The sequence below is a fragment of the Orussus abietinus genome, unplaced genomic scaffold, assembly GCF_000612105.2.
Source record: "Orussus abietinus isolate OABI.00-Male unplaced genomic scaffold, Oabi_2.0 scaffold40, whole genome shotgun sequence".
In the NCBI taxonomy this organism is placed as follows: Eukaryota; Metazoa; Arthropoda; class Insecta; order Hymenoptera; family Orussidae; genus Orussus; species Orussus abietinus.
Genome location: NW_019394244.1, coordinates 306445 through 334441, shown reverse-complemented (window position 1 = coordinate 334441; position 27997 = coordinate 306445). Strand labels below are relative to the sequence as shown.

At 49.3% G+C, this 27997-nt stretch overlaps 2 protein-coding genes across 4 annotated transcripts; one reads left to right on the top strand and one right to left on the bottom strand.

The window, feature by feature from the left end:
- Window positions 1–4: 4 nt before the first annotated feature.
- On the bottom strand, window positions 5–27985 carry LOC105704354 (cadherin-99C). The gene is made up of 21 exons (XM_012433497.2): window positions 27438–27985; window positions 16691–16766; window positions 14930–14995; window positions 14573–14751; window positions 13368–13490; window positions 12976–13239; window positions 8497–8646; window positions 8204–8422; window positions 7943–8137; window positions 7546–7833; window positions 7073–7390; window positions 6852–6992; window positions 6319–6603; window positions 5987–6160; window positions 5381–5722; window positions 5207–5323; window positions 4711–5109; window positions 3774–4405; window positions 2740–2970; window positions 2169–2398; window positions 5–2081 (listed from the first exon to the last, which is right to left on the bottom strand). Exons 1-21 carry the CDS (start codon window positions 27438–27440, stop codon window positions 1777–1779), a joined length of 4737 nt encoding a protein of 1578 aa, XP_012288920.1. The 5' UTR covers window positions 27441–27985; the 3' UTR covers window positions 5–1776.
- On the top strand, window positions 20330–24303 carry LOC105704357 (uncharacterized protein C15orf61). 3 transcript variants are annotated; one of them, XM_012433502.1, is made up of 5 exons: window positions 20330–20416; window positions 20856–20995; window positions 21094–21337; window positions 21687–21847; window positions 21919–24303. In XM_012433502.1, exons 2-4 carry the CDS (start codon window positions 20906–20908, stop codon window positions 21812–21814), a joined length of 462 nt encoding a protein of 153 aa, XP_012288925.1. In that variant the 5' UTR covers window positions 20330–20416; window positions 20856–20905; the 3' UTR covers window positions 21815–21847; window positions 21919–24303. The 3 variants fall into 3 exon arrangements, with proteins under 3 accessions (XP_012288925.1, XP_012288923.1, XP_012288924.1); XM_012433500.1 differs by having other exon boundaries at window positions 21687–24303; XM_012433501.1 differs by lacking the exon at window positions 20330–20416 and adding an exon at window positions 20748–20785 and having other exon boundaries at window positions 21687–24303.
- Window positions 27986–27997: the final 12 nt, after the last annotated feature.

The window sequence follows — 27997 nt, the reverse complement described above, 5'->3', positions numbered from 1 at the left end:
AATCTATTATTAATTATTAACAAGTTTTTACAGTATCTTTCGCATGGCGCTCACTTAAACATTATTCAACTGCGAGTAAAATTGCTTTACGAGAGTACATCCTTTCGTTTGTCTAGGAAGAGAGGAATTAAAAGGACGGTGGAAGAAGATTAAGATTTCGGATGAAATCCTGGACGGAGATAACGCAATTTCTTATCATTCACCGATATCGACAGCATTAACTAGCGGACGGAATTATCATTGAGCTGGTACACCTATACGGATAATTCAAAGGTGTCCATGAAAGCCATTTATCCCGAAGTCTTAATTACTCCGCGTAATTAAACGTTAACTATCTCCATCCTTTTCGGCTTTCATGGGACCCTGAATTATTTTATCTATGTTTATTTGATAACGATGTACCAAAGTCTAAGTACTTTATTCGTTGTAGCGAATCGCTTCACGCGATGGGACCCTATAAAAAAAAAATTCCCCGGTAGTTCTAGTGTTAAAAGTTACCCAATTTGGTACAGAGATGTAAGTCTAAGTCATGAAAAACGCCTTTCGACATCTACCGGGAAAATCAAGAAGTTCCGGACTGAACTTCGCAATGAAGCGCAGAAAATGGCGGCTCGGTCGCGAGTCGCGATTTTCTGCAACAGACGAATTCGGATATAAAAGTGATTACTTATCGTTGGATTTTTCTCATCGACGTCCATTTAAAAAAAAACATCCTCGGTTCCTCATTGAAAGGAAACATTTCTCTATGTCTAATGGAAGTACTTTTAAGTACTTCGGCGACGCTCTTAAGTACGACAGCCGTTCCGCAAAAATCGCAAAAATCGTATAAATGATACAAAAATCATGTCCGCATTCGCAATGTCTTTCTGCGCTTTAAAAAGAGAAAATACACTCGCCCAAGGTCGACTCTATACATACACGGTTAAAAAAGGATTGCCCCCCGACATCTACTATTCACTCCCTACTCGACAATAAATAAGATCACTATATAATCCCGGACCCACCAAACTACTCCGAGAAATAAAAAAAAAACATTCATCGCCCTAAAAAAGTCTTGAATAGGATGAAAGAAATGTATTTCTAATTCAGTGATAACTACCGCAATGTCCAAAGGAAAAGACGCGTTTAATTTGTTTAAGGGTATTTCATTATACTCCGAATTAACAAATTATTCCTTTCATTCTACTCGACGAAGTGTTTCGTTGATTCGGTAATCTTTTTCCTTAGATATTTAATAGTCCTTTCCTCGGATGCGTGATAGTCCTTCGATCTGGACCCAGGTCCAATTCTGATCCTTCAGAGTCACCATAGTCCTGACTTCCTAGGGGATTCAAGTCGCGGAACCAGAAGAACACCCAACTCAAATCCCCAGATCCAGGAAAGTCCTTCCTAGGGGATTCAAGCCGCGTAACCGGAAGAACACCCAGCTCAAATCCCCAGATCCAGGAAAGTCCTTCCTAGGGGATTCAAGCCGCGTAACCGGAAGAACTCCCAACTCAAATCCCCAGATCCAGGAAAGTCCTTCCTAGGGGATTCAAGCCGCGTAACCAGAAGAACACCCAACTCAAATCCCCAGATCCAGGAAAGTCCTTCCTAGGGGATTCAAGCCGCGTAACCGGAAGAACTCCCAACTCAAATCCCCAGATCCAGGAAAGTCCTTCCTAGGGGATTCAAGCCGCGTAACCGGAAGAACCCCCAGATCCAGGAAAGTCCTTCCTAGGGGATTCAAGCCGCGTAACCGGAAGAACTCCCAACTCGCATCGCAATAAAAGACCTCTACAATTCCGTAGTGGTTTCCACGGGGCTCTGATCCCCCAAGTAGGTGAACCCTAGATGAGAATAGTCCTTCCTCTCGCGAAAAGTGACGTTGTCATTGGAAGGGCTTGGACTTAGAAGATCGTTCCCATGGTTGTACAGGGGATTCAGGACAGGCGTGTCGACGGTGTTCGGAGGATTGCTTCCATTTTTTCTGCCCAAGGTGGATCTCCGCAAAGAATGGATGTTGGAGTCGTTGTGGTTCCCGGTTATACTGGATGCCCTTGCAGTTGTAGCCGCTTCCGAGCTCACAGGACTTTGTTGACCTAGAGACAATTAATTTTTCATCCTCATTCCGTGGACCCTATTAAAAAAATTAAAAGAAAAAATCCTAAACCTTCAAAGACAATTACCCGTGCTTCCGCCGTGGTCTTTGGTGATGTAGCTGACGTTGTCGAGGCTGAAGGCGTGGTTTTTGTTGCTAAAGTCCAGTTGCAAATCGTTGTAGCTGTCGTTGTCGTCAATTGGCACGCTCATTTGCAACACCTGAGTCTCGTACTCCTTTAAATTTGGCTCCACGTACACGGGGTCGTATCTCGGCACCACGTACATCCGTTGCATGCGTTCCTTGTATGCCTTGTACCTATGAAACAAACAATACACATTATAACGATGAAAAGTGAAGAGAGGGAAGGAATTAACGTTTTAACAGGCAATTTCTTGGATTCTTTCCCATGGTGGAAACGTGTTCTTCTGTTTTACGGGCATATGGCGTGGGCACCGGAAACTGGAATTAACGTTGACGAAGCTGATGTAGAGCAAAGTGAATTTATATGCGCGGTCGGCAAGCTAATTGAATGAATTGAACGAATTGAACGAATCTACACACCGTGCCGTAATATCGTTGGACGCCGAATGATACCCGCCATCATGCATCGTGAATAAAAAATGAATAAATATTAATAAAAATGGGAGATCGTTTACCTGGACCAGGAGACGCATATGTAAATTATCCCGGCGATGCCCAGGACCAGGATCACGCAGGCGATGATGATAAGAGCGTAGGGGAAGACTTCTCCACTGAAGGCCACCGCAGTTTGGGTACGCACTGGTTCCGGTACAGTAACCGGTGCGTGGATATCAATTGCGTTGGCCTGGATCAAGGTGGAGACGTCGAAAGTAATGTTCGACATGACGTGGTTCTCCAAAATGGACCTGAAAGCATAAGTAACCAAAGCTCTATAGTCCGAGCCATAGCGAGCCGCATCGTGACCATCGGTGAGGTTGAATAAATTATTCATGGCATTTGCATTGGAGTAACAAGTGTTCCCATGAATGAAGTACCGAGGTTTCGACCGGCGGATAGACGTATAAATTTATTATCATCGACCTCGGGTAGATAAGGCAGAATTATCGCGTTACACGTGCCCCCGCGTGTTCATCGAGGATCTAACGGGTGCCTTCGTGCCATTACCCTCCATGCTACCGGTAGGAATAATTAATCTCGGCTAATATATCCATACATTATGCATACCGCATAGGTACAGAGGGTCTTGAATTAAATGTACCGAGTTTCGATGGGAAATTATTGATAACGAGCGTCGTTAATATAACGATTGGGTGATGCAAAGTCGAGGGAGTAGCATAAAGTACCGTGTACTCCATATTCGAATCGGTAATTATCGATTATGTGTACAATGGCGGACGTGAATGCGTCCCCTGCAGATGCGACATCGCCTGTGCAGGGTGGGAGGGCATCGATGTCTCCCAGTGTATAGTGCTGGATATGAATGGATCTCTTGCAGATACGACATCGCCTATGCAGAATGGGAGGGCATCGATGTCTCCCAGTGTACCTGGGTAGGGCGATGGACAACTTCCAAGAGGAGTTACCTCGACGTAATTCACTCACCTCGATAGGGAAAGAATTGTCGACGATAACGGATTCCGATAATGGTCCATTGGAATGAGTTTCTACCGTAGGATTAAATGTCGTTAGAAATGGAGACAAGGATTACCTGTACATCCTCGTGCTGTTCCTGTCGAGTATCAGCTCGGTTTCAGGATCCACCGCATAAAACCAGATGTCGGAGTCCTGGGGGAAGGACTCGACGCTGCCGTTCTTCGTCAGACTCGTCCTGGCAGTTATTCTAACGATGCCGATCAGTAATTCAGTCTTTTTCTCCATGAGTCTGGATATCTTCGAGGTCTCCTTCTGCAGGGTGTCCGCCGCGGCGTCCTGGATTACCATCACCAGGAGGTTCTCCTCGCCGATGAGGTTGACTATCACGGGAGCTTCCGCCGAATTCGAGTTGGACGTCGAGTGAGGATTGTCGCGGACGCGTACTCCGAACTTGAGAGGAAGCTCCAGCTTGTTGACGTTGTCGAAAGTGGTGGTCGTCCGGATGATACCGGAAGAGGCGTCCACGGAGAAGTAATTAGACCCGGGTCCATCCAGCATCCCGTACTCCAGTTTCCCAAACTTCCCATTATCCTTATCTAGGGCCTCCACTTGGAGAACCGTCGTCCCGAACTGCGCCGTTCTAGGGATCGCTGCGAAATATCGACCTCTTATCAGGTCGCGACCACCGCTCTCGGGGAAGATGAACTCCGGCTTGTTGTCGTTCACGTCCAGCACCTGGATCTTGACCTGCACAAGTCAAACATACCGAATGATAGCGTACTCGTACGTAAGCTTCTTAAAAATCGCCTTAAGGTGAAGTGAAACACCTCGAGGAACTTGTCCGACGTCGATAACAAAGATTTTTATAAATACCTAAGTTGCCGACTTCACCTTAAGGGGATGTGAAAGTGGCATCCGAAAGCTGAATCGTTCATAAAACTTTTCATAGAACCGGGGGTCTGAAATCCTTTCATACTTTAAAACGTAAATATGGAGACCCTATAAACAAAACCTCTTCGACGCCACTTTCGCACCACCTTAACCATACGCACCATCGTAGTGTTCCTATCAGCGTTAAGGAGACCGGAAAGGGACTCCAGTTTGATTTTGATCTGGTAAGATTCCCTGGCCTCGAAGTCAAGAGAGCCCTTCTTCAGTCTGAGGGCACAGTTTCGCTCCTCCGTGACATTAGCCACAAACAATCCCTCCTCGTTTCCGCTGTACACCTCGCACCTCAAGAGAGTAGCGTCATGGGCATGACTGTTGATGATCGTGAGGGTCTTTATCAGGGTGTTGTCGACAGCATCCTCGGGTATCTCCACGTTGTAGGAGTCCTCGGCAAACCCTAGCCCAATTTCCGGGGGTACGGTCGCAACGTGTCTGACAAAAATCGGTACGGTAGTTACCGATGACAATTGCGGTTCCCCCAGGTCATACGCCCTGACATCCACCTGGAGAAATCGGGAAAAAAGGAAAGAGGTACCGTCATAAAGAATCTCCCTAAATGAATCAACGGATTATTTACTAGGTGTATATATCTCTCTTGACCTGATACTCGGAATCGGTTTCCTTCCGCAGGTCATCCCGCACCCGGATGACACCTGTATCAGGATCAATGATGAAGTATTTGCTCGCAATCCCTCGTCCGATGATCTCGTACCGCACCTGGGGGTAAATGGACATATACCCGGGGCTCTGGATATTTTATATAATTTTATTTACCTGGTTCCCAGGAGCAGCTCCATCGGAGTCCGTAGCCACGAGGTCGATGACGGTCGCCCCGATGGGAATGTCGTCGTCCAGGGTTATGGGTCGAGGAATGGAGGTGAAGACAGGAGGGATGTCGTTCAGGTCCTGGACATTGACGACGACTCTCGTGGTAGAGCCAGGAAGGTCGCTGGTGTTCTCCAGAGTGCCGACGATGAGGATGTGTTGACTGTCCCTTTCATAGTCCAGTCCGCGGATCGTCTTGATGACTCCGGTCTTCGGGTCTATGGAGAAGAGGTCCGTGTCCCCCTGCTTGATGACGTAGGTGATCTGCTTCTTCGTGTCCGGATCGTCGGCCTGGAAAAGATCCTGTTAGCTTCCGAGTCGCCCTGGGGGACCAGTTCTCCAGGTTGGGAGGAGGAGGAGGGAAAAGATTAAGCTAAACGGGAAAGGAGAGACGAATTTCATTTGAAAAGTCTTCCAGAGACGGAGGAAGGACAAGAGGCGCTACTTCCGCGCCATCTGGCGGATCCCCGAGGAACGAGCCGGCTCGTCACCGACTCGACGAAGGAAAAGCCTCGACAAAAGGGCGACCAAGGGTTTCTTTTAACAAGTACTCACGGTTACTTGCGTGACCATGTAATCGGGTACATTTTCCTTGACCCTAGCCTCGTAGCTGCTCTGATGAAAGACCGGGACCTCGTCTTCAATGTCTAGGACTTTAACAGTAACCGTTGCGGTGGCAAGGCGCGGTTCCGGTGCGCCGTCTCTTGCAGTAACGACGAATTTGTATTCCTGCAGAAAATAATATAAATTAATTACCTCTCACCGTGATTAATAATCCATGGCTTACGACCTCGGTGCCAATTACGGGGTGATTACCCGGGGAAAGCACGGACGCGTGAAGCCGGGGATTAAAAAATAGTTATGCCCGGAGAGTAAAATTTAATTACGTGGTTCTGCTCGTAGTCCAGGGCGATCTTCGTCAGGACGTCTCCGGTTTCCGGGTCGACGGTGAAGGGGACGTCGTCGGGGGCGAAATAAGTAACCTCCGCGTTAATTCCCTCGTCGGCATCCTCGGCATGCACTCGGCCGATCAGCTTCCTGGCCTCTCCTTCCTTGACGGAGAACTCGTAGGGCAATCCGTCGAATTCGGGGTTCTTATCGTTGATGTCGGTCACTTTGATGTTGACCGTGGCGGTGCTGGACAGCCCTCCCGTATCCTCTGCCTTGATCAACTGTTAGGAGAGACGTTGAGAGATTCATTCCGAGGCTCGTGGGTGGATAAGAAGAAGAAAAGAGGAGAGAAACCCTTCGACTACTAAGAGCGTATAAAGGCGCCCGACGTTTGGTCCAATTTCGCCTGCACGGTCATAGGAATTTCGCCCATATGTCGAAACGGCTCCGTGTTCAAAGGGTTTTTTATTTTATTGTTTATTATATTAAGCAAACTGGGATCGTGTAAATGTAGACTGTGCAATCTTACCAGCTGATAACGAGTCAGGTCCTCCCGGTCCAACTTCCTTATAACAGTGATCACCCCGGACTTGTCGCCGATTGCGAACTGCCTCAAGTCGTTCCCGGAGACGATGGAGTAAGACACGGGATCGTTTTCAGGATCCACGGCCTGAGGAGGGAAAGACAAGGGGATACACTTTAATTCTCCATTTTTTCCCTTTTTTCTTCTTATCAGATAATCATACTTACAGTGATTGTCGCAACCGTAGAATTAATGGATGCGCCTTCGCTGACTTGCACCTCGTAGACGGCTTGCTGGAAGACCGGACTCCTGGTGTTGGGCCCGGGTATGACGTTCACCTCGACAATTGTCTGGGAGTACTTGCCGCCACTATCAGTGGCTTGTACAGTAATGCTGTATTGTTCCCCGGCATTGAGCTTCCTCACGAACTCGATCACCCCGGTTTTCGGATCGATCTTGAATTTCTGCTGGCCATTGTTCGACACGTGGTAGATGCTGTAAGTGATCTCGGCATTCTCGCCCTCGTCGTTATCGGTTGCCTCCACCTGGAATCATGATCGCGCACCTGAGTCTTTTAACATTTCGGATACTAAGAGCGCCTAGAGGCGAGAGACGTTAGGTCCAATATCGCCTGCACGGTCAGAGGAATTTCGCCCAATGACTTATGTGGTTCGGGTGGAAATGCAAATGGAACTCCTACCTTGATCACTTCCCTATTCGCTTCTCCAGCCTGGACGGTGATGGGAGCGGTCATGGGCAGCAGGGGAGCGTTGTCGTTGACGTCGTTCAGGGTGACGACGAAGGACAAGGGCGACGAGGAGGCCACTCCGTTTTTCTCCCTAGCCACGACCTGGAACCGGAAACGTCCCGGACTGGGAGGATCCCGGTCAAGGTTTTCCTCGTTGACGATCAGGACCCCGGAGGGGTCGATCGCGAAGAAGCTCGTCGTCAGCTCGAACGTGTACGTCGGCTGGGGATCCTCCGGGCTCTGGAACCGGGGAAAGCCAAAAAGGGAAGTCCAGTTCGTCCCGACCTCGGGATCATCCCCGGGAGCAATCTCCCAACCCATCCCCGTTCGAGATCCTGGAGGGACTCACCAGGTCGGCGTCGGAGACGGTCAGGACGATCGGGTTCCCGGCTCCGTCGATGACCTTGGTGCCGACGGGAGCGTTCTCGTCGACGAAGCCCTCGATCGAGGACGCCTCGATGACGGGAGGATTGCTGTCGACCGGCTTCACCGTGATCGAGAGCTTCGCCGTGGCCGACCTCTTGGCTTCGGACACCTCCACCGCCTGCGAGAGGACCAAACCCATGGATCAGACCCCCCTGTCCTGGGGAACTCCCTCCCGGGAGTTTACCTTGATGATGACGTCGAACTTCTTGGTGACGGTGGTATCCACCGCCCGGGTCTGCTTGACGGCCCCGGTCGTCGGGTTGATCTCGAAGAAGTCCCGATAGTTCGAGGGGTTCCCGCTGAGGAAGGAGTAGTGGATGGGAGCGTTGATGCTGTCCATGTCCACGGCCTGGATCTTCTCCGGGGAGATGTTCAGGATCCCCGACAAGACCCCGCTCGACACCTACGGAAAGCCACTAGGTGATTGTCCTTTCCCATTTTCTCCTTTTTTTAATTATTCCTAATCATCCAACGTACCGACGCAGAGTACTCGGGGTTGATGCAAGCTCCGTCGAGGAGCATGCACCCTTGGTAGATGAAGGAGGGATCCTGGTCGTCGTCGTCGCGGATGTTCACCGTCAGGGTGGTGGTCGAGGTGAACCTCTCCGAGTGGTTCCTGGCTCGATCCTGGAAGCAGAAAAAAGAAGGACACCGTGAACAGTTGCGCGTCTCGATTCCCTCAGACGGGAGGAAAAAATGAAAATCGACATTTGTTATCACTTTGATAAGCAATCTCGAGGAGTTCGCGGCGTCGGGAATAAAAGGGAAATGCAGAGGGTAATTTAATGGAAGGACGCGAAACGGAGGGGAAGGACCTCGGAATCGTAATGGACCTCGGTGGAGATATCAAATCCAATCATGGACCGCTCTCGGATATCATTAAAGGATCCGTGCCGATGGGATATCTCCCACGAGGGAGGCGAGCAAAATGGAGAAGTTCCGATCGTAGGTACGGTCGATAGGTAAATTTCCACCGGGTGATTCCACGGTGGAAACGCACCGGAAGCTGGCTATTTTCCCTGGAGGAGAATCGGATTTTCCTGGATGCAATGCCGCACAATGCGCATTGTGTACGATAAGGCCCGATGCGCCAGGCTTCCGGGTTTGATAAGGACGGATTAGAATGCATGTCCGTGCACCTCGAGGAACGAATGCACCGAGCCATTTTCCGAGGATAATGGAATAAAAGGGGTAAAAAGTAATTCCGTAAGGACGATTGGCCCGGTACACTGGGAGACATCAATGCCCCTCCATCCTGCACAGGCGATGTCGTATCTGCAGAGGAAGGATTCAAATTCACCACTATACACTGAGGGACATCAATGCCCTCCCATCCTGCACAGGCGATGTATCTGTAGGGAATGCATTCATGTCCAGAATGTACATTGGGAGACATCAATGCCCTCCAATCCTGCACAGGCGATATCCGTAGGGAATGCATTCATGTCCAAAATGTACACTGGGAGACATCAATGCCCCCCCATCCTGCACAGGCGATGTCGTATCCGCAGAGGAGGGATTTAAATTCACCACTATACACTGGGAGACATCAATGCCCTCCCATCCTGCACAGGCGATGTCGTATCCGCAGGGAATGCATTCATGTCCGCCATTGTACGTTCGACCGAATATACCGAGACGGTGCAATTGCGGCTTCCACCGAGATGACCGAGTTACCTAATAATTTGAGACCGCCGACTGGCCGGAGATTACATGCCATTATCGATAAGGACGGAGGGATCATTCGGACGGTGATGGGATCGAATCGGCTCGCGGCTACCACGGACGTTCTTCGGACCATTTGGACATTTTTCACCGACCTTCGAGATCTCTTCATTCCTTGACCTCCTACATGTCCGGTCGTTATTTAACTCTCTGGCTACTAAGAGCGTATAAAAGCGCCCGACGTTTGGTCGAATATCGCCTGCACGGTCAGAGGAATTTCGCCCGTACGTCGAAATGGCTCCGGGTTCCTGCTGAGATGGGTTCTTCCAGGATAACTTTCTGGGGCGTCGGGATAAAAAGAGGGGATATCCGAAGTGAGGAGAAAAGGAGGAAAGGTCCGTGGGCGGCGATCCTCTCTCCGAAGAAGGACAGAGCTATCTACCCACAGGGTGGAGAGAGAGAGACAGCGCTAGGAGGTGTTCGAGTCTCGAGCGCCCCGTAAAACGCCGATTACCGATTACCTATCGGCCTCTTCCGCGTCCGCGATCTGTCGGCCGCGTATAGATTCCGCAGCATCCCCCGGACGCGGCCAATAAGACAATCGCGAGCGAGTGTGGGCCGCATAAGATTACACGGGAATCGCGATTCCGGGCGACGATCTTATCGGCGGGGAGTCGATCCGCTCGCGGAAATAATCCGCATGCAGATTACGCGGGGTGCGGCCGTGTCCGGGAGATCAGCGGATCTCGAGATCATGCCGGAAGTCCTCTCGGCGGAACCGCTGCGGCCTGAAACACTCGATCGGGGACATTTCTCGAGGAATCGATGTGGAGTATCGACCAGGGCGGGGGTGCGGATTCCGCCGGGCCGCAATGCCGGACGGCGGAATCTCAACGGGGATTCCGGAATCCCGGCGATTCGGTGGATTTGCATTTTTTTAAAGCCCCGGTCGCATTGTATTCGGGAATCCAGGGAATGGCGGGATGTCGTCGATAATAATCTCTTATCATTTGAATTTTAAAGGCGCGTGACGTTTGGTCGAATATCGCCTGCCCGGTCATGGGAATTTCGCCCATATGTCATGGGTCCGACAATCCCCGTTTCGACGTGTAAAGCGCTTTGATAAGCATTCGAAGAGTGCGGAAACGCCGTTTATCCCTTATCAATCGCGAAACAGTGATAATAAAAAATTGAGGGATGTACCCTCGCGTAAGAAATTCAATTTCCCAAGTGCGACAATCCACTTTACGAGTGCTCGAGACGCGTAAAGCGTTTTAACGAGGGTTTCGATCCATTAGCGGGCTTGTAATCGAGTAAACCACCGCCCCCGATGTAACGAGGAACGAAACGGTCATACGTTACGAAAGCAACGACGCGGTCGTTAAAAGGCAGTCTCTATCGCGGGAGCTCGCATAATTTTTAACGGCCATAACTCGATAGGGCGGTATTAAACATTGCCCGATAATGGCGAGCGGGGAGCCCATAAGTCTCATCGACGTAAACCGGAGGACATTAATTCCGCGGGATCGCAACGGAACACGGCGGCGATTCCGCGCGATTCGTGTAAATCCATTAGCGTGCGTGTAAACGCGGATTGGTAGGAGGGGCGATTATCGGGTCCGATGTATCGATAATCGAGGACAAGCCCGAGGATCGAATAGAATCCTGTCCGAGGGTGGAATTGATAACGCGAGGTTGCTTATCAAAAATCATAGACTGATCAAAATCGGCGGAAATTTCGGAGGCGTCGTATATCGTTTCCCGTTCTACGGCGTCCCTAGTCGATGATAAGTGATAAGCGGTCGCGGGAGATGATCATCGTAATCTCGTCAAGGAGGGAACAGGGCGTAATCGCCGTAACGCGGATGTATTCTGATAAGCGGAATGCAAATAGCGAGGCCCTCGGGTACCTCTAATCATCGCGGGGTATCACGGTGCACATCGGACATGAATGCCTTCCCGGCTGATATGGCATCGCCTGTGCAGGGTGGAAGGCATTGATGTCTCCCAGGGTATAGTGGAGGATATGTTGTGTGTAATGGCGTATTGTTATGTACAATGGCGGACATGAATCCCTTCCCTGCAGATACGGCATCGCCTGTGCAGGGTGGAAGGGCATTGATGTCTCCCAGTATATAGTGGAGGACATGAATCCCTTCCCTGCAGATACGGCATCGCTTATGCAGGGTGGAAGGGCATTGATGTCTCCCAGGGTATAGTGGAGGATACGTTGTGTACAATGGCGGACATGAATCCCTTCCCTGCAGATACGGCATCGCTTATGCAGGATGGGAGGGCATTGATGTCTCCCAGTGTACATCGGACGAATAAGTTACGAGGCGTCGTGGATGTGCTCGCGTCGATCGGCCATAAAGGGGGGAGAAGGAAAAATCGGAGCCAGGAGCAGGGAGAGCACCTGTACCGGAGTAACGATCGTAATGGCGAAGAAACCTCTCGGGGTATATACGCGAGGCGATATGCAAATGAGAGTATGGCCGTCGACGGTGACTCACCGAGTGGGGCCCACGCGGCTCGACTTGTCCGACTTGTTACTCTAGTTTGGGGTACTTCCCTTCGACTTTTAGGCTCCCCTGCATTTCCCTGAATTTCCCTGAGTTTTCTTGAATTTTTACCAGGACGTTGATCAACTTCCGGATCCGTTCACCCCAACCCCCTCGACTTCTTCAAACCTCTCTCCTATCTTTATCTACTATTTTGGAGAAAAGTTTTATAAACAATTGGATTTTTTTATCGTGCCTGCATTGCTCGTTTATCACCGGGAAAAATGCCGCAATGGTAGTTCGTTACTTTCAGAAACATTCCCGACAAGATCTTTTTACGCGCGTTTCAGTGACTGGTACGACTAATTGCAATCGCGGGTAGAATTCAATTATGTAAGACTATCGTTTCCTACCAGATACCAGGTTCCAAAAGACCACCATCTAACGTTCACCAGACGTATAAAACGCGTATATCGACGTAAATACCCCCGTAAATCTCCTCAATCATGTTCGTCATATTCATCTAAGTTAATGAAAATGACAACGTAACGTTACATCCAATCCAAGTTAAAGTTTAGCGATACATCACTTTATCGCGTATGTAAATTTCCCTGGGTCTTTATCAGTGGGGGGCCCAGTAAAAGTTGCCGAACCTCGAGGAAGACGCCGATCATCCTTGACACCGTTCCCGGTGACGTCCACGTGGTCAGGGCTACCAGGTGGACATCTTTAACAGGCTCGAAAAGAGAAACGGGAAAAGGGAAAAAAAAACTATATTCGAGGTAATCACCGAGGCAAGGACGGTGACGAGGTACCGCTGGGTCCTCTCGAAGTCCAGGGTGCGATTGACGGTGACCTGGCCCTGGTGGGGCAGGTGGATGGTGAAAAAGCCGTATCCATCGGCAGTGGTGATCCTGTCGCGACCGACCCCGTCGTTGTAGCCGATCCCGGTGCCATCCCCAGGTGCGATGGAGTACTCCACGAGTCCGTTGACACCGGCATCCGCGTCCTTGGCGACGATGTTCTTGAAGATGGTGGACCCGATCGGGGTGAGCTGTCGGCAGGCACAAAAGATATCGATCAGCGACTCGTTACGTCAAGGATGATCTGGACATTACGCACGTACGTGGCCAGACTAATTGCTTAGCGGTAATTATATCACATCTCCAGGGACATACTCACTTCCGGGACGGTCGTCTCGTACGGCGCGTTAACGAAAATCGGAGCATTGTCGTTAACGTCGGACACCCGGACGATTACTGGAATCGTTCGCTTCTTGTTCGTCGACTTCACCGTGCAGGTCAGCTGGAAATCCATGAAAATAAAAAAAAAAAAAACCAGAGAAAATCGGATTAGCTTTGGCTTTTTATGAAAGCTTGGGGGCGATTCAACGTGAAAGGGCAATTAAATCGTCCAGGAATCGAATCGATAAATCCCATAAAATATATATGAAAAGTTTAGGGGGCGATGCAACGCGAAAGTGCAATTCTAATTATGGACTAAGTCGGTAGTTTGCAAATCTTCGTTTTCGGCAAAAGGAATAAAAAAAAAAATGGCGAAACATTGGCGCGGATAAAAATTCCGGGATATGAGAATCCGAGAATCGAGAGCCTATCGCGTCCAGGAATCGAGTCGGATAAATCGCATAAAACACTCGTCCATATTTACGAGCCTGCCGAGGGATGGCCCTATGCGATTGCAAATTTCATTTTAACGAAGCGACGTGCTCGCCGCTCTCGAAAATAAAGTACTCGCGATTCCGATCTTAAGGAGGGAATTTACAGCGCGTCGCTACGTCCGCTTCCATACTGGTGCAACGGCCATTGGGCTTCGTTAAATGCACCCTCTTCTGCAGGATGCACTCCACTCCCAGGGAAAGAGAATTGAATTACCCGAGGACCCCCCCTACTTACAGGAAAATTAAGGTGAAGTGAAACACGTCGAGGAACTTGATCGACGTCGATGAAGATTTTTCTAAATGCCTACGTTGCCGACGTTGATTTTTATATCGACGACTGGGTCGAATTATATTGGGTATTGCACCAAATGGCAAACTCCACCTGTCGTTTTCGTTATCAGAGCCTTAGATAATTCTATATCGAATACCTAGTTTTCGCGATTTTTCCGGAAATATCGGGAAGCACTTCGTGGCCGAGATAATGGCGGAAGATCGTCGAATCGAAACGTCGATTTCACGCTCCGGCGATATCGCGAGAATCGATTCTAAACTAGTTCTCAGGCCGATCCTTTGGGAAATATTTCCTTTCGGAATAAGAGTCGCGAAAAAATAAAAAAAAATTCCTCGACGTCTTTCACTTCACCTTAAGGTGAATCATTATCGGAGAGAGGATGGAAGGATGCTGAAACTGAAAAAGCCATTGTTTTACCTGGAAGACGACATGGGAGAGGTTTTCCGCGTCCCTGTCGAGGGGTTCGAGGAGTCTGAGTTTTTTTCCCTCGAGCCGGAAAAGCGGTCGCCTTCCGGGGAAGATCAGCTCGAGAGTGGTCTCGTTTCGAGGATCTCCGGACACCGGAAGTTCCTCGGGGACGGTCTTCTGGTCGGTGGCTAAAACAGACAAGAGATGGGATTAGTCTTACCTGACTGGAAAATTCCATTTATACGGTATTCCAAATTTTTCTAAGTTCTTTTATCGTTGTAATTGTTCTATTTAAATACAATGAAATTAAACATTTCCTGACAAGGACCCACTTCTTCATACTTCCTTATGAGGGAAATGTCTTACCGGTTCCTCTGCTCTCCTCGATGTCGAGGATGATGTTCGACTGTCCAGTTTCCACCTCGCAAAGGCCTGCAACATACGAAAAGGGGAATAAGGATCAATATCGAGATATAGAGAATAAGAATCTACCTAGGAATTCGCCCGAGAAAGGCCGTAGATACGGTACATAAACGTTATACGGTATGCGGCATACAGTACGCGGGTTACGGTACACTGGGAGACATCAATGCCCTCCCGTCCTGCACAGGCGATGTCGTATCTGCAGAGGAGGGATTCATGTCCGCCATTGTACATAAAAATACGCCATTGTACATAACATGTTCGCCATTGTACATAACATGTCCGCCACTATACACTGGGAGACATCAATGCCCTCCCGTCCTGCACAGGCGATGTCGCATCTGCAGGGGAGGGATTCACGTCCGCCATTGTACATAAAAATACACCATTGTACATAACAAATCCTCCACTATACACTGGGAGACATCAATGCAATACAATCGCTCCCGAGGGGATTTCTAAGATCAGCTGTTCTCGTCCTACGAGTGGCGTCCGGCGTTGCCCCCAGAATTGCACCGAATGCACGTGGGTACCTAAACGTATATACATAAATGTACATATATACACTCGGGGGAGATATAACGTCGTGGTCGTTGGGTCGTTAGAAAGTATCGGCGAGGCATTAGAAAGCGTCCACGAGGAAAGGACCCTCCTTTCGGATCTCGGCACCGCGTCTTTCATCCGAGCGATTTCCCGCGTTCCTTTAACCCCTTTCCCGTAGGCGGGATAATCACGATTCCCGCGGGAAAGTTTCCCATGGGTGGAGGGGAAAGAAGTCCCGATAACAAGACGTAAGGATATACTTTTCACGACGGACGTTAACCCTTTTGGCTACTAAGAGCGCCCGACGTTTGGTCGAATATCCCCTGCACGGTCACAGGAATTTCGCCCGTATGTCGGAACGGCTCCGTATGCGAAGGGCCTCAAACTGGATTACAGGTTAACACGGCCCACCCTGCAACGTCGCGGAGGAAGTCGGCTTACTACCCCCGACCGATACCACTTATCACGAGTGGTTGAACGTAATGGGATGGATTAAACGAGGAATACCGTTTGCAAGACGATCCGTTAGTTAATACCGATCCCTTGCAGGATATCGTCGGAAGGGAGTCCATATGGCGGAAATTGTACGCCGTTACGAGCACCATAACGATCGAGCGGAAGGCCGTAGAGAGCTCATTGGTTAACACGCCAGAAGACCCGTCGCGTGCCAGCTGCACCTGCACTCCTGCACGCGTGGATGCACTATTGCACGCGTAGATGAGACCCACGACGCGAGTTACGCATTCTAAGCGATCGGCGACGAGGAGGGTCCAGAGACGTCGATTTCTCTCCGCCGAGTCACCGCAAGCGATTTCTCACCGCCGATATCAGGCCCTAGGGAAATCTCATCGAGACTAGATGTCAGAGGCAAATGGGGAATTCCACGAAAAGTTGACCGACCTAGGGGAAAAGAGAAAAATCGACGGGGTGGACCCTCGTTACGTACTACTGTCACATATCCCATAACCTTCAAAAGGGTAGAATGACCACTTTCAAGATTTTTTTTCCGTACCTTGGGCTCCTCGGAATGGGTTGCATTAATTTGTACATGTAAATCGAGGGGAGTACTTATGCCGAGAATTTTTCGGGACCAGTAGGAGTAGCCCTTGGCAATGAAAAAAAAGAAAAAAAAAGAAACAAGGCCTCGAAGGTAAGACTCACCTGCTTTGGAGAGGACCTCCGGTGCCAGGAGAGATGTCCAGAGGATGGCCAGGGCCCATCGGCAGCTCGTCCGCGTCTGAAAGGAGAAAAGCGATACAATTAATTAATTAATTAAATTCCAGGATGGCGTAAACGCCATTTACTCCATTTATTTTCCTCGGAATGATTTACTGGAGTTCATATAAATAAAATAATTATTCTATAAATTGACTTAGTATCTCTTTGGTTCAATGACAGTTCATTGAATGAAATTCTTTAAATTGCCAGGGCATTTATTTCCTCAGGGCTGTAAATGACAGGAAATATGGTCGCGGTCCCGAGACCGGACAAAGGGGGAAGAAACGAAGGGAACGCCGTACCGGAAACGAGGGAGAAACCCCGTAGAAACTGGGACGAAAGTGAGGAAACCGATAGCCGAGGGCTGTCCCCGTCCGAGGGGAATATCCAGAAGAAAGCCGAGAAGATCGTGGAGAGCCGAGGGGGCTTCGTGCTCTCCGGTAGATGTAAATGAACCTCTCGGTACCCATGCATTACCGGCTTGCTCCCTATCCCAAGAAACATCGATTTTCCTGGATTTTAATCCTCCGACTCCGAAAGAGAGATCGCGATTGCTACAGAAAGGATTTTTTAACTCTTTCGATGCCACGGGCATTATTTTAACTTGTACAATATAAATTGAAAAGATTATATCATATCATTATTATCATATATCATATCATATCATTATCATCATATATTAAATTAAAAATTTTGAAACGACAAAGACCTGCGAGATATATTAAAATGACGGTATAATCTTGCCGATAGTCAATAAAAAGTATAACCATAGCGAAAGGGTTAAAATACCGTCGACGTTGCGGGCTGATAAAAATATCACCCTGAGAGAGACCCTCCACCGGGTCGCCTCCATAGAGGCATTGATTACATCGATACGGTCCTAATAATAGTCCCTGGGATCGATTTTCTCACCCTCGCCCGGAGAAGTTCTACGAGGGGAACTCTTGGAACCATTTCGACATATGGGCGAAATTCCTATGACCGTGCAGGCGATATTGGACCAAACGTCCGGCGCCTTTAGGCGCTCTAAGTACCCAAAAAGTTAAATAATATATTTCTTCGGTTAAATGGATATTTATTTCCCCAGGGTAGAAGGAAAACCTCCGTTAAATCTGGATTTCGAGGTGTATCTTCTTTTTCATATCGCATACAAGTCATTGATTAATTCTTTGAACACGGAGCCATTTCGACATATGGGCGAAATTCCTATGACCGTGCAGGCGATATTGGACCAAACGACGGATTAGCATTTAATGCGATAACTTATCCGAGCACGTGGCACGCCAGGAAAAGTCGACGGAAAGACGGCCCCGTCTTGATTAATAACGAGGAAGCAATGCGTACCGGCTCGATATTCTCTCTCCCCCTTTTCCCTCACTTATCTCCCTCCGTTCCCAAGCTAAGAACGCAATAAATTATCCGTCAAGAGTATGAACCTAAGCAGAGGGTCGGCCTCCGGGACTCGTCAAAAAGAAGAATCGCCGTATGCAAATTGGCACCGGTACTTCCGCGCACCGCACCTTGAAATCCGAGTTCTAATCACCGACGCGACTTTTTCACTGTTATAAAAAAAAAGTATTACAATTTTATATACATATGTATATATAAAAAAAAATATATCGAGATCGACAGATCGTCCGCTTCCGCGTGATAGTGCCTTATCAGGGATAGACATCGCGAGTCTCGAATCGATCGATCGAGGTGCCTTCGAGAATATCGAATCGACGTGATAAGAGAATCGGCGAGACCCGCTGGTTATCAATTTCAACTTGACATTTCGCTCTGACATTTACGGCAATCCGATTCTAAAGCCGCGCGGAAAACAATGGCCGCATTGTATTCCGTATGCGGACATTAACTCGTCTATTGTGGACCGCGTTCCTAACCTCTCGTGCCGCGCATTTTGACGATCGCTCCTTATCGTTTAATGCTTGCGCCTCCACCTGACGATATCAACATCAGACGTAATCGTAAATCGATGATCGATGATTAACGACATTAATGATAGGCGATTAACGACATTAATAATCGACGATTAACGACATTAATAATCAACGTAATCAGGAAAACAGTTCGTTCCTTATCATTCCATGGTTGCGCCTCCACCTGACGATATCAACATTGGACAAAATTGCAAATCGGCAATCGGCGACATTACCCAGATAGAAATTCATGATCATCATACGAGGAAAATCGATTGAAAAACAATTTCCAGACGGAATTCGGTCAAGGAACTTTTTCGCGATCGATCGACCGGTCTCTCCCCCGTGATCGACCGTCAAGGTGCACCGCCATTTCGCATTATTTAATTACACCTCCGCAATGGCAAACCAGTTTTACAAAGGTGCGCTCTCACAATGCCGGAGCGGATTCCGCACTGCTACCGTATGCGGCCACGCGTGCCCGCCCTTTCCAACGCCGGTCGCTTTCCTCCTCGAAGGACTCCTTCCCGAATCGATCTCTCGATCGAGCCGGGAACGATTCTCGAGTTCGCGATGAAAAATTATGCACTGTTGAAAAATCGCGGAATTGGTCGACATTGCAAAATCGTCCAGATCGAGATTCGATATTTCGATAACCGGGAAAGGATTCGATATATCGATAACCAGGAGAAAATTCGATATTTCGATGACCAGAAAAAGATTTGATATTTCTACGATCAGAAAAAAATTCGATATTTCGATAACCAGGAAATAATTCGATATTTCTACGATCAGAAAAAGATTCGATATCTCGTCGACCATTAAACGATTCGATATTTCGCAAACCATTAAACGATTCGATATTTCGCAAACTTGCGTCGGGACGCCGCTCGCGAGCACGGCGTCTAATTGGAGGGCGTCGGTGCGCGTCGGTGAGAATTAGCCGCACAGCAGGCATAAATCGCATCTAACGCGGATTCCGCGCCGCGGAGGCGACCGCGTGAGAGGGTACGCGATCTTCCGGGGTTCCGCGTGTCTATTCCTCCTGATACACGGAGAACAATGCATCCCCAGAGGGCCCGATTTCCGCCTCGGGGTCGCGGGGTGCGGGCCCTCCGCGGCGACTCTGCCGTATGGTACTTGGGAATCTCCCGTAATTAATATAACTTGATTCAACTTAACACTGAACACGGAGCCATTTCGACATAAGGGCGAGATTCCTCTGACCGTGCAGGCGATACTGGACCAAACGTCGGACGCCTCTAGGCGCTCTTAGTATCCAAAAAGTTAAATAATATATTTCTTCGGTTAAATGCATTTGTATATTAGCAGTGTAGAAGGGAAACCTCAGTTAAATCGCGATTTCGAGGTGTTTCTTATTTTTCTTCATTTTGACATACGGGCGAAATTCCCCTGACCGTGCAGGCGATACTGGACCAAACGTCGGACGCCTCTAGGCGCTCTTAGTGGTTTAAGACCTTGCCGCGGATTTCAAACCGCGCGCCGCAAAGGATCGACCCGTCGCGGCGCCTCGAGATATATCGAAAGAGGCGTCCCGACGGCAGCGCCGCCTCGTCGTACCTTTTCCGCACCCTCGGCGTCCTCTCTCTCCTGCGTTTCTTCCGCGCGTTAACCTCTCCCACGCGGCGCATGCGCCGACGTGGTATTGCCAGCCCTGCGTTATCATTCGCGTCCCGGAAGTCGCGTCGCGTGGTTCCGGCGACCGCGTCGCGACGTCCAACCGCAGGTGCGTTGTATATCAATCTACCGGGTGACACGGAAACCGCAAAAACGAACCGGCGGCCTCGAAAGAGCCTCGAGTGATAAGAACACCTCCGGTGGACGGAGTCCAACCTCGACTCATCCTCGCGTCAGCGTTTTCCGCTATCTCCGCGCGCGGAAGGCGCGATATTCCGCGATTCCGCAACCCGGAAGAGCGGTGCCACTTCGCGGAAGCGTCTTTACTAAGCCGGAATCGCCGCGTTCGCGTGTAAACGGAGATAAGAGGTCCCTCCTTGACTCTTTGACCACGGAGCCATTTCGACATATGGGCGAAATTCCTCTGACCGTGCAGGCGATATTGGACCAAACGTCGAGCGCTCTTAGTAGCCAAAGGGTTGAATAATATATATATATATTTAATTACACGCTCTTTGCAGGCGACTTTGTTTCTTTTTTTTTTCCAGATCGACAAAGGATCGTCCTCGGCGACCGGGGACGAGGAAAGCTTCGCGAGATGGTGGCCAGGTTTCGTTCCCTGAGGAAGAGCCATCCTGGATTCTGGTCAGGACTTCTCAAGAAAAGAAACAGGCCGAACTCCTCCGAGGTATGAAACTGCGATATATGCATATATCTTATATAAAGTATATATAGTATATATAAATATGTATAAAACTGTTATTCAAATTGGATGCCTCGAAACAGGTGCTGACGACGTATTTAAAGCAGACCGGGGAGCCGCCCTGGACCTCGTACTTCGTGAAGTACACCGACGTGGTGAACGACCAGAGAGGCATGTCGCACTTCAACTGGCCCGTAGGTACGAGCAATTACCACGTACTGAGGACGGGATGCTACCCCTACATAAAGTATCATTGCACCAAGAGGCCAAAACAAGACCTGGCCATGGACGACAAATTCTTCAAGGCGATCAAGATTGTTAACCTCGGTACGCCGGGGTAACTCCCGGGGAAAAAGCGGTCCCGTGGCCCTCGGGTACTTACAAGGAAGTGCACCTCCCCGTGCTCGGGCCCTTCGTCCCATACGCGCAGAAACCGAGATTATATCGTAAATTTAACCCTTTGCACGCGGGGCCCATTTCGACATACGGGCGAAATTCCTATGACCGTGCAGGCGATATTCGACCAAACGTCGGCCGCCTTTATACACTCTTAGAAGCCAAAAAGTGAAATAATATATTTCTTCGGTTAAATGGATTTTCATTTTAGCATTTTTTTTCTATAATCACGCCTAAGTGATAACGAATAATCCATAAATCCTTATTTCGGTTTAATCAGGTATCCCGACCTTGATGTACGGATTGGCGGCGACGCAGCTGATCAGACACGAGGAGGTCGTCGCGACGCCCAAGGGAGACGTCACGATTTACTTCCTGCTACCGGAAGACAAAGGCTCGAGATACTGACCCCAGGATGGATCTCGATGAAGAGGATTATCGGTGCGGCCATTTTAATTAACATTAGATCATCGCGTGAAAATCCTAAATCGCGAACGATATCCCTTATCCAGGATCCGCGATCATTGTTATCCGCGAGTGGATCCGCAGCATCCGCCCCACGTCCTGGACCACGCCCTGGACGTTGAACCGCGGACGACGCGACCGTAACGCTACCACGTGGCCATTAAACCTCGTTACATGTAAACTCCCGGGATTTACCGACGTCAATCATCTGGTACTTTACGAGGCACCTCGTTGTAAATTACAGTCCGCGTATCCCCCGGCTCCGAGGATACTTGATACGGATATGACACGTTTTATCTCCGTGCCTTCCCCGACGTGCGGTCGAACCGCGAAGAGATACGACCGCGAGACCCCCGCGGATACTTGATCGATAAGGAAAATAAATAAATAAATAAATAAAAAAATGAATCGCGACAACGAGTGGATCGTAAAGAGTTTCCACCTCTCGGTGGCCATGAATGCCTCCCCTGCAGATACGGCATCGCCTGTGCAGGATGGGAGGGCATCGATGTCTCCCAATGTATAGTGGTGGATATGAATCCCTCCTTTGCAGATACGACATCGCCTGTGCAGGATGGGAGGGCATCGATGTCTCCCAGTGTACATTCTGGACATGAATGCGTTCCCTACGGATACGACATTGCCTGTGCAGGATGGGAGGGCATCGATGTCTCCCAGTGTACAATGGCGGATGTGAATGCCTCCTCTGCAGACGCGACATCGCCTGTGCAGGGTGGGAGGGCATCGATGTCTCCCAGTGGACCACTCTAATTTCTATTTTTTATATATCTTCGATATCTCGGATTAAATACCAGAGAATTGAATTACACACACCTGTCCACTCCACCGCGAGTGTACCTGTGCTTATTTCGAGTCTTACCGAGAATGAATCCAGGATGCATTGAACTCGAGGCGCCAAGGAATGTCGGACCGTAGGCGAGGGTGGAAAGATGGATTTTCATGGGAACCCATTGTGCCGGCACACAATGGCGAACGGGAAAGGATCCTGAAAATTCGCATTGCACCTGATCGGAAGAGACCGGATGCACTTTTGGTCGTCCTCGCCCATGAGATGCACTTTCGGATTCGGAGATCGCCACGCAAAGAGTCATCGACTATGAGAGCCTCCTCTCTCTCTCTCGGATGTCACGTTTAATTTTAACCCTGACCATTCGACCGGTTGACCGTCCCGGATCCCTCTCCTCTCGCCGTCTCCCAGGAGAGGGGAAATCTCTTATCCGTTTACACCGGTTGTTTACAAACGCGTACATCGTTACGGGCACCATCGAGTACATTTTTCCACCGTACGCTGGGAGACATCAATGCCGTGTCTGCAGGGGAGGCATCCATGTCCGCCATTGTACATGTCCCCTCTTTATTTCCCATTCTCTAATTTTTTAATATTCCGCTCCATATTTTCGAAAAAAAAAAAAATGACAATAGAGGTTAGAGACGAGCCACGTGGTTCTGATAAGGAGAGGAGCGATAACGTTCGATTCGGACGGAATCGAGGCGGCTTCCCCTTGGGCGCCGACATAACGGTCGGGCTCGAATGGCCTCCTTTCCGCGCGCGGGCAAGACGCGACGGAATCGCCGCACCTCTGGCTTTGCGTAACCGTTAACTCCCCGTAAATGCGTAAGCATTTACCTCTGCATTTCGGCATTCGAAGTCGCATCGGGTCGACTTTCTTTCATCCGACTATGCGGAGAGGGTCGCGGAAATTTCCGTCCACCGATTCCGCGCCCTAGCCCACGTGCTTCGCCTAGGAGAAATCTCGGAGAGTCCGTCTTATGAAAATTCTACGTTTTACGAAAATCGTCCGTCTAATGAAAATCGTTCGTACGAAAATTGTACGTCTTATGAAATTAGTCCGACTTATGAAAATCTTGCGTCTTATGAAAATTGTACGTTTTACGAAAATCGTCCGTCTAATGAAAATCGTTCGTACGAAAATTGTACGTCTTATGAAATTAGTCCGACTCATGAAAATCGTGCGTCGTATGAAAATTGTTCGTCGTATAAAAATTATACGTTTTATGAAATTCGTCCGATTTATTAAAATCGTCCGTCGTATGAAAACCGTCCGTTTCATGAAAATCGTCCACCTTAGAAAAATCGCCCGTCTTATGAAACTCGTTCATCTCATAAAAATCGTCCGGCTTCCGGTCCGCAATCTCCCCCGCAAGCGGTGCTCCGATTCGGCGGATCTCTAGACGCGGAATATTCCGGTCGGTCGTCCACCTGCTGAATCCGGACTCTCTCTTTCTCCCCGTTCGCCTCTCTCTCTCTCTCTCTCTCCGGTGCACCTGCGGCGTCCGCAAAACGCAGTTGCGGAACGCTCGCGGAGCCCCGGACAATGGCGGCGCTCGTAAAGTCGCGAGGAAGCGCCGTCGCGGCGCCCACAGACGCCTCTCATCCCCGCAGAGGTGAGCTCGCGTGTCCCCTCAAGACGAGAAGAAAGCCTTTCCTCCTTTTTTCCTTAACAAGTTTCATACGCGAATTTCGCCCATATGTCGACATTTCTCAACGTGTTTCACTTCGCTTTAACCCTTTGGCTACTAAGAGCGCCTAAAGCCATCCGACGTTTGGTCGAATATCCCCTGCCCGGTCATGCGAATTTCGCCCCTATGTCGAAATGACTCCGCGTTCAGAGGGTTAAATACTTAAGGGAAGTATTTTAGGTAAAGAAACCTCCTCGGGCCCCTTGCCTCGGGGAAATTGTACGTCTAGCGATAATTGGACGTTACCGGTTCGAGGGGCATTAAACGCCGATGCGGACGTCACTCGCGTTTCCGCCTCCAACGAATGGCAAGGAACCCGAGAGAGTCCCTCTTACCTCGACGAGGTTAATTCGCGATTTTATTGCGAACCGATACTCTTGGGCTCCGTGTCGCGAATCGCGAATCCGACGTTGCATAATTCCTACGAGGACGAGGCTCTTCCTGCTTGCGTAATTCCTCGGAATAAGCTCTTGGATATCGTGGCATTTCTTCAAGGAATGATCGCGTACATTCCCATGTCGGAAATTATTCCGAAGGAAAAAAAAAATTCATCGAGCCAAAGAAATATTCATAAAAATGTTCATCGAGTCAAAAAAATATTCCTAAAAATGTTCACCAAGCCAAGGAAATATTACTAAATATGTTCATCGAGCCAAATAAATTTTCCCAAAAATGTTTAGAGCCAAAGGAATATTCCCAAAAATATTTCCGCGGTTCGATGAGATTTCAATATCTCGATGCATATCGACCATACCCAGGGAATACCCCCGAAAGTCAAGAAATAGGATTAACGTCGTACTTTCTCCCTAGCTATTCGTGACAGCCTAGGCACGTCCACCGTGACTCTCCCTCAACCTTCATCGGCGAAAGTTCACTCGCGGAATGGCGGATGCACCAGGAGGCATCGCCATTCCCTAGCCAATATCTTCATCAAGGAATACCCTCGATATATTTATATATATCCTTTCATATCACCTTAACCCTTGCTACTAAGAGCGACTAAAGGCGGCCGTCGTTTGGTCGAATATCGCCTGCCCGGTCATACGAATTTCGCCCATACGTCGAAATGGCCCCGTGTTCAAAGTATTAAACGATTCCCCGTAACTCGGGTGACTTCTCGTCATCTCGCGGTGACCGCGAGACATTCCCCGGAAAATCGTTCGATTATTCGAGTTAGATCGAAGGTAGAAGGGTGGAGCGAGAAATTCTCTCGAGAGAACCAGTCGCCTGGAGTGCTCCTTCTTGCTTCTTATTTGTCTAAACTCGTACGGGAATACCTGTCCGGTAAGTCGAACAGGCTCTACCCGTTCCCTGCGAGTTTCCACGTGGACATCACCCCGGGACGGCCGGTCTACGGTTCTAATTTACCTCGTTGTAACTTCCAGGATTAGAGGGACTAGTCAGAATGACAAGATGGCCGCGGCGCGGCGAAAAACTGGAATAACCGCCACGTATAAACGAGAGTCTCCCGGGCTCTCTGAATCTCGGAAAAGCCGAAATATCGCTCTAGGTTGTTTCCACGGATGATTTTACATAGATTTACCTGCACCGTTCGAGCCGAGAAGAGAGGAAAAAAGGGATAAAGCGAGCGTATAAAACCGGAGCGTCGCGATATCAAACAAGATGGCGGCGGTATACCAGGGGCGCGCCCCGTGCTCGAAAAACTTGCCGTTTGATTTCTATGCTAATTCCACCCCAGAAACTGGACATCCAGATTCCTCGTAAATGCCGACTGGCTTGTTTTACTCGTCTCCGTTTATTTCGAGCAACATAGGAGTCGAGTAAACGCGATAAAAATGACCCGCACTGGGTAGGTCAACGACATCTCCCCTTTCTCTCTTCTCGCCATATTAAATTTAAATAACTCCCAGTAAATAACCTCTCTTATTCAATTAACCCGACTTTCGGTTAAAAAATCGTGCTCCCTCATCTCCAGAATCGCACGCGATTTCAAGCGGAATTTTTTTTTTCCCCGCGTATCTAGAGTCGCGTAACGACCGACGGGTTTAAATCGAATCGAAAGACTTTCTTCGATATCAAGTTTTTTCTACCGACCGCCCAGGTGCGTTCCGAGGTTTTACGCAACCGCAAAACGCAACGGGCTTAATGCGTTTCCGTTTCCCCCGCGGGTAACTCTCCTACATGGTTCAAACATGGCGAAAGGTTAAATTAACGAGGCCGACGTACCTTCTCTCCCCGAAGTCGAGAAATCCCGCGAGTACCACGGGCTCGATCTCTTCAGTGACGTCACCATTTTCCCTCGGTTTATTCGAAACACTTAATATTTATTCCGTGGTCGACCTAAGCTTCCAAAAGTGGTATAGTTCGTGCCACGAGGTAATATAACTATAGATGAGGCCTATGGTCGATTCCCCAGAAAGTGGAACCACCCCAGGGAGTCTATTACGTAAAGCAAATTGAGCGAAAATGTGAAAAACGAGTAGCTCACGGTATCACGGAACGTTTAGTCGCGGTGAAAATGCGAGACCATTCATACAGCGAATAAACCCACGTGAGATGAAAGTGCGAAAAGTGCAGCGCTCTCGTAAAAAAAAAAAACCGTAATAAACGCCATAATCCGATTTCGCTCTAATTTACGCGAGCGCCCCTCGCGGGAAACGAGGGAACCTCCGATCCTACGCGAGCAAAACATTTCCTACCGACGTAAATCACTTAAAGTGCCTTTAATTTAGTAATTAAGGTGCGCTAAGTGAAAGGCTAATCGGGATAATCACGATGATATACAGAACGCGATGATTTTAACGCGACCATAGACTAGAGGGGGATAATTTAAAATAGCGGAATTACATCGAGTCACTGGATCAAGAAAAATGTGGACAACTTCGATACATGGCGATCTACCTCTTTATACTACTTCGTGGCTCGTACTTCTCGATTTTCTATCTCCACGGTCCATTAATTCGATCAGCCTCGGGTATCGGGCGTGACGGCGCGGCGATCGCCACTTCGCTCGGTATATACATATATATATATATATCTATATTCGAAAGTAAAGGCACGGAACTTCGAACTTAATAGAAAAAATATTCGTTAGGGCTCTCACCATGTTCGGCGTGGTCGCGTCGTCGCGTCAGAGCGTCAGATGGTGCGACATGTCCCGCCGCGTCGCCGCATGCACCCGAGGCGCGTCGTTGCGCCGCCAGGTGAGGGCGTACGCGTGAACAATCTCACCGTAGGTGAACACACTCACTCACTCGCGCCCCTGGGGGGTGTCGCGTCGATCGGCGATCTACATAACCCCGCTACGTCACTTGCACCCCCGCCAGGGACAGTTAGGAATTAAGATACGCCCGAGGTAGGGAATTTCCGGGGACGAAGGAGCGTCGCGAGGCTTTACCAAAGCGGCCGGACACCGACTGAACCCGCGATCGGCACCGGCAGGTGAGCCGCCGTTCCACTCCGCGATTCTTCCCCCACCACCTGACTTTACACCGGCTTAGACGAACCGCTCACCGGTCTCCGTTCTCCTTTCTTCGGCCTGCCCCCCCCAGCGCCCCCTCGCCGTGCCAGAGGTAACGTACCGCTGATTTTTCTTTTTTTCTTCCCCTTTTCCTCACCCGATTTCGTCATTTACGATCGAACCGTTACGTGCCTTTTTAATGT

Coding starts and splice junctions, on each gene's coding strand:
- LOC105704357 (XM_012433502.1), top strand. CDS start 20,906: ATGGTGGCCAGGTTTCGTTCCCTGAGGAAGAGCCATCCTGGATTCTGG. Junction 20,996..21,093: donor ACAGGCCGAACTCCTCCGAG/GTATGAAACTGC, acceptor GCCTCGAAACAG/GTGCTGACGACGTATTTAAA. Junction 21,338..21,686: donor GATCAAGATTGTTAACCTCG/GTACGCCGGGGT, acceptor CGGTTTAATCAG/GTATCCCGACCTTGATGTAC.
- LOC105704354 (XM_012433497.2), bottom strand. Junction 13,240..13,367: donor ACGAGACGACCGTCCCGGAA/GTGAGTATGTCC, acceptor GCCTGCCGACAG/CTCACCCCGATCGGGTCCAC. Junction 8,138..8,203: donor AGTTCGACGTCATCATCAAG/GTAAACTCCCGG, acceptor GTCCTCTCGCAG/GCGGTGGAGGTGTCCGAAGC.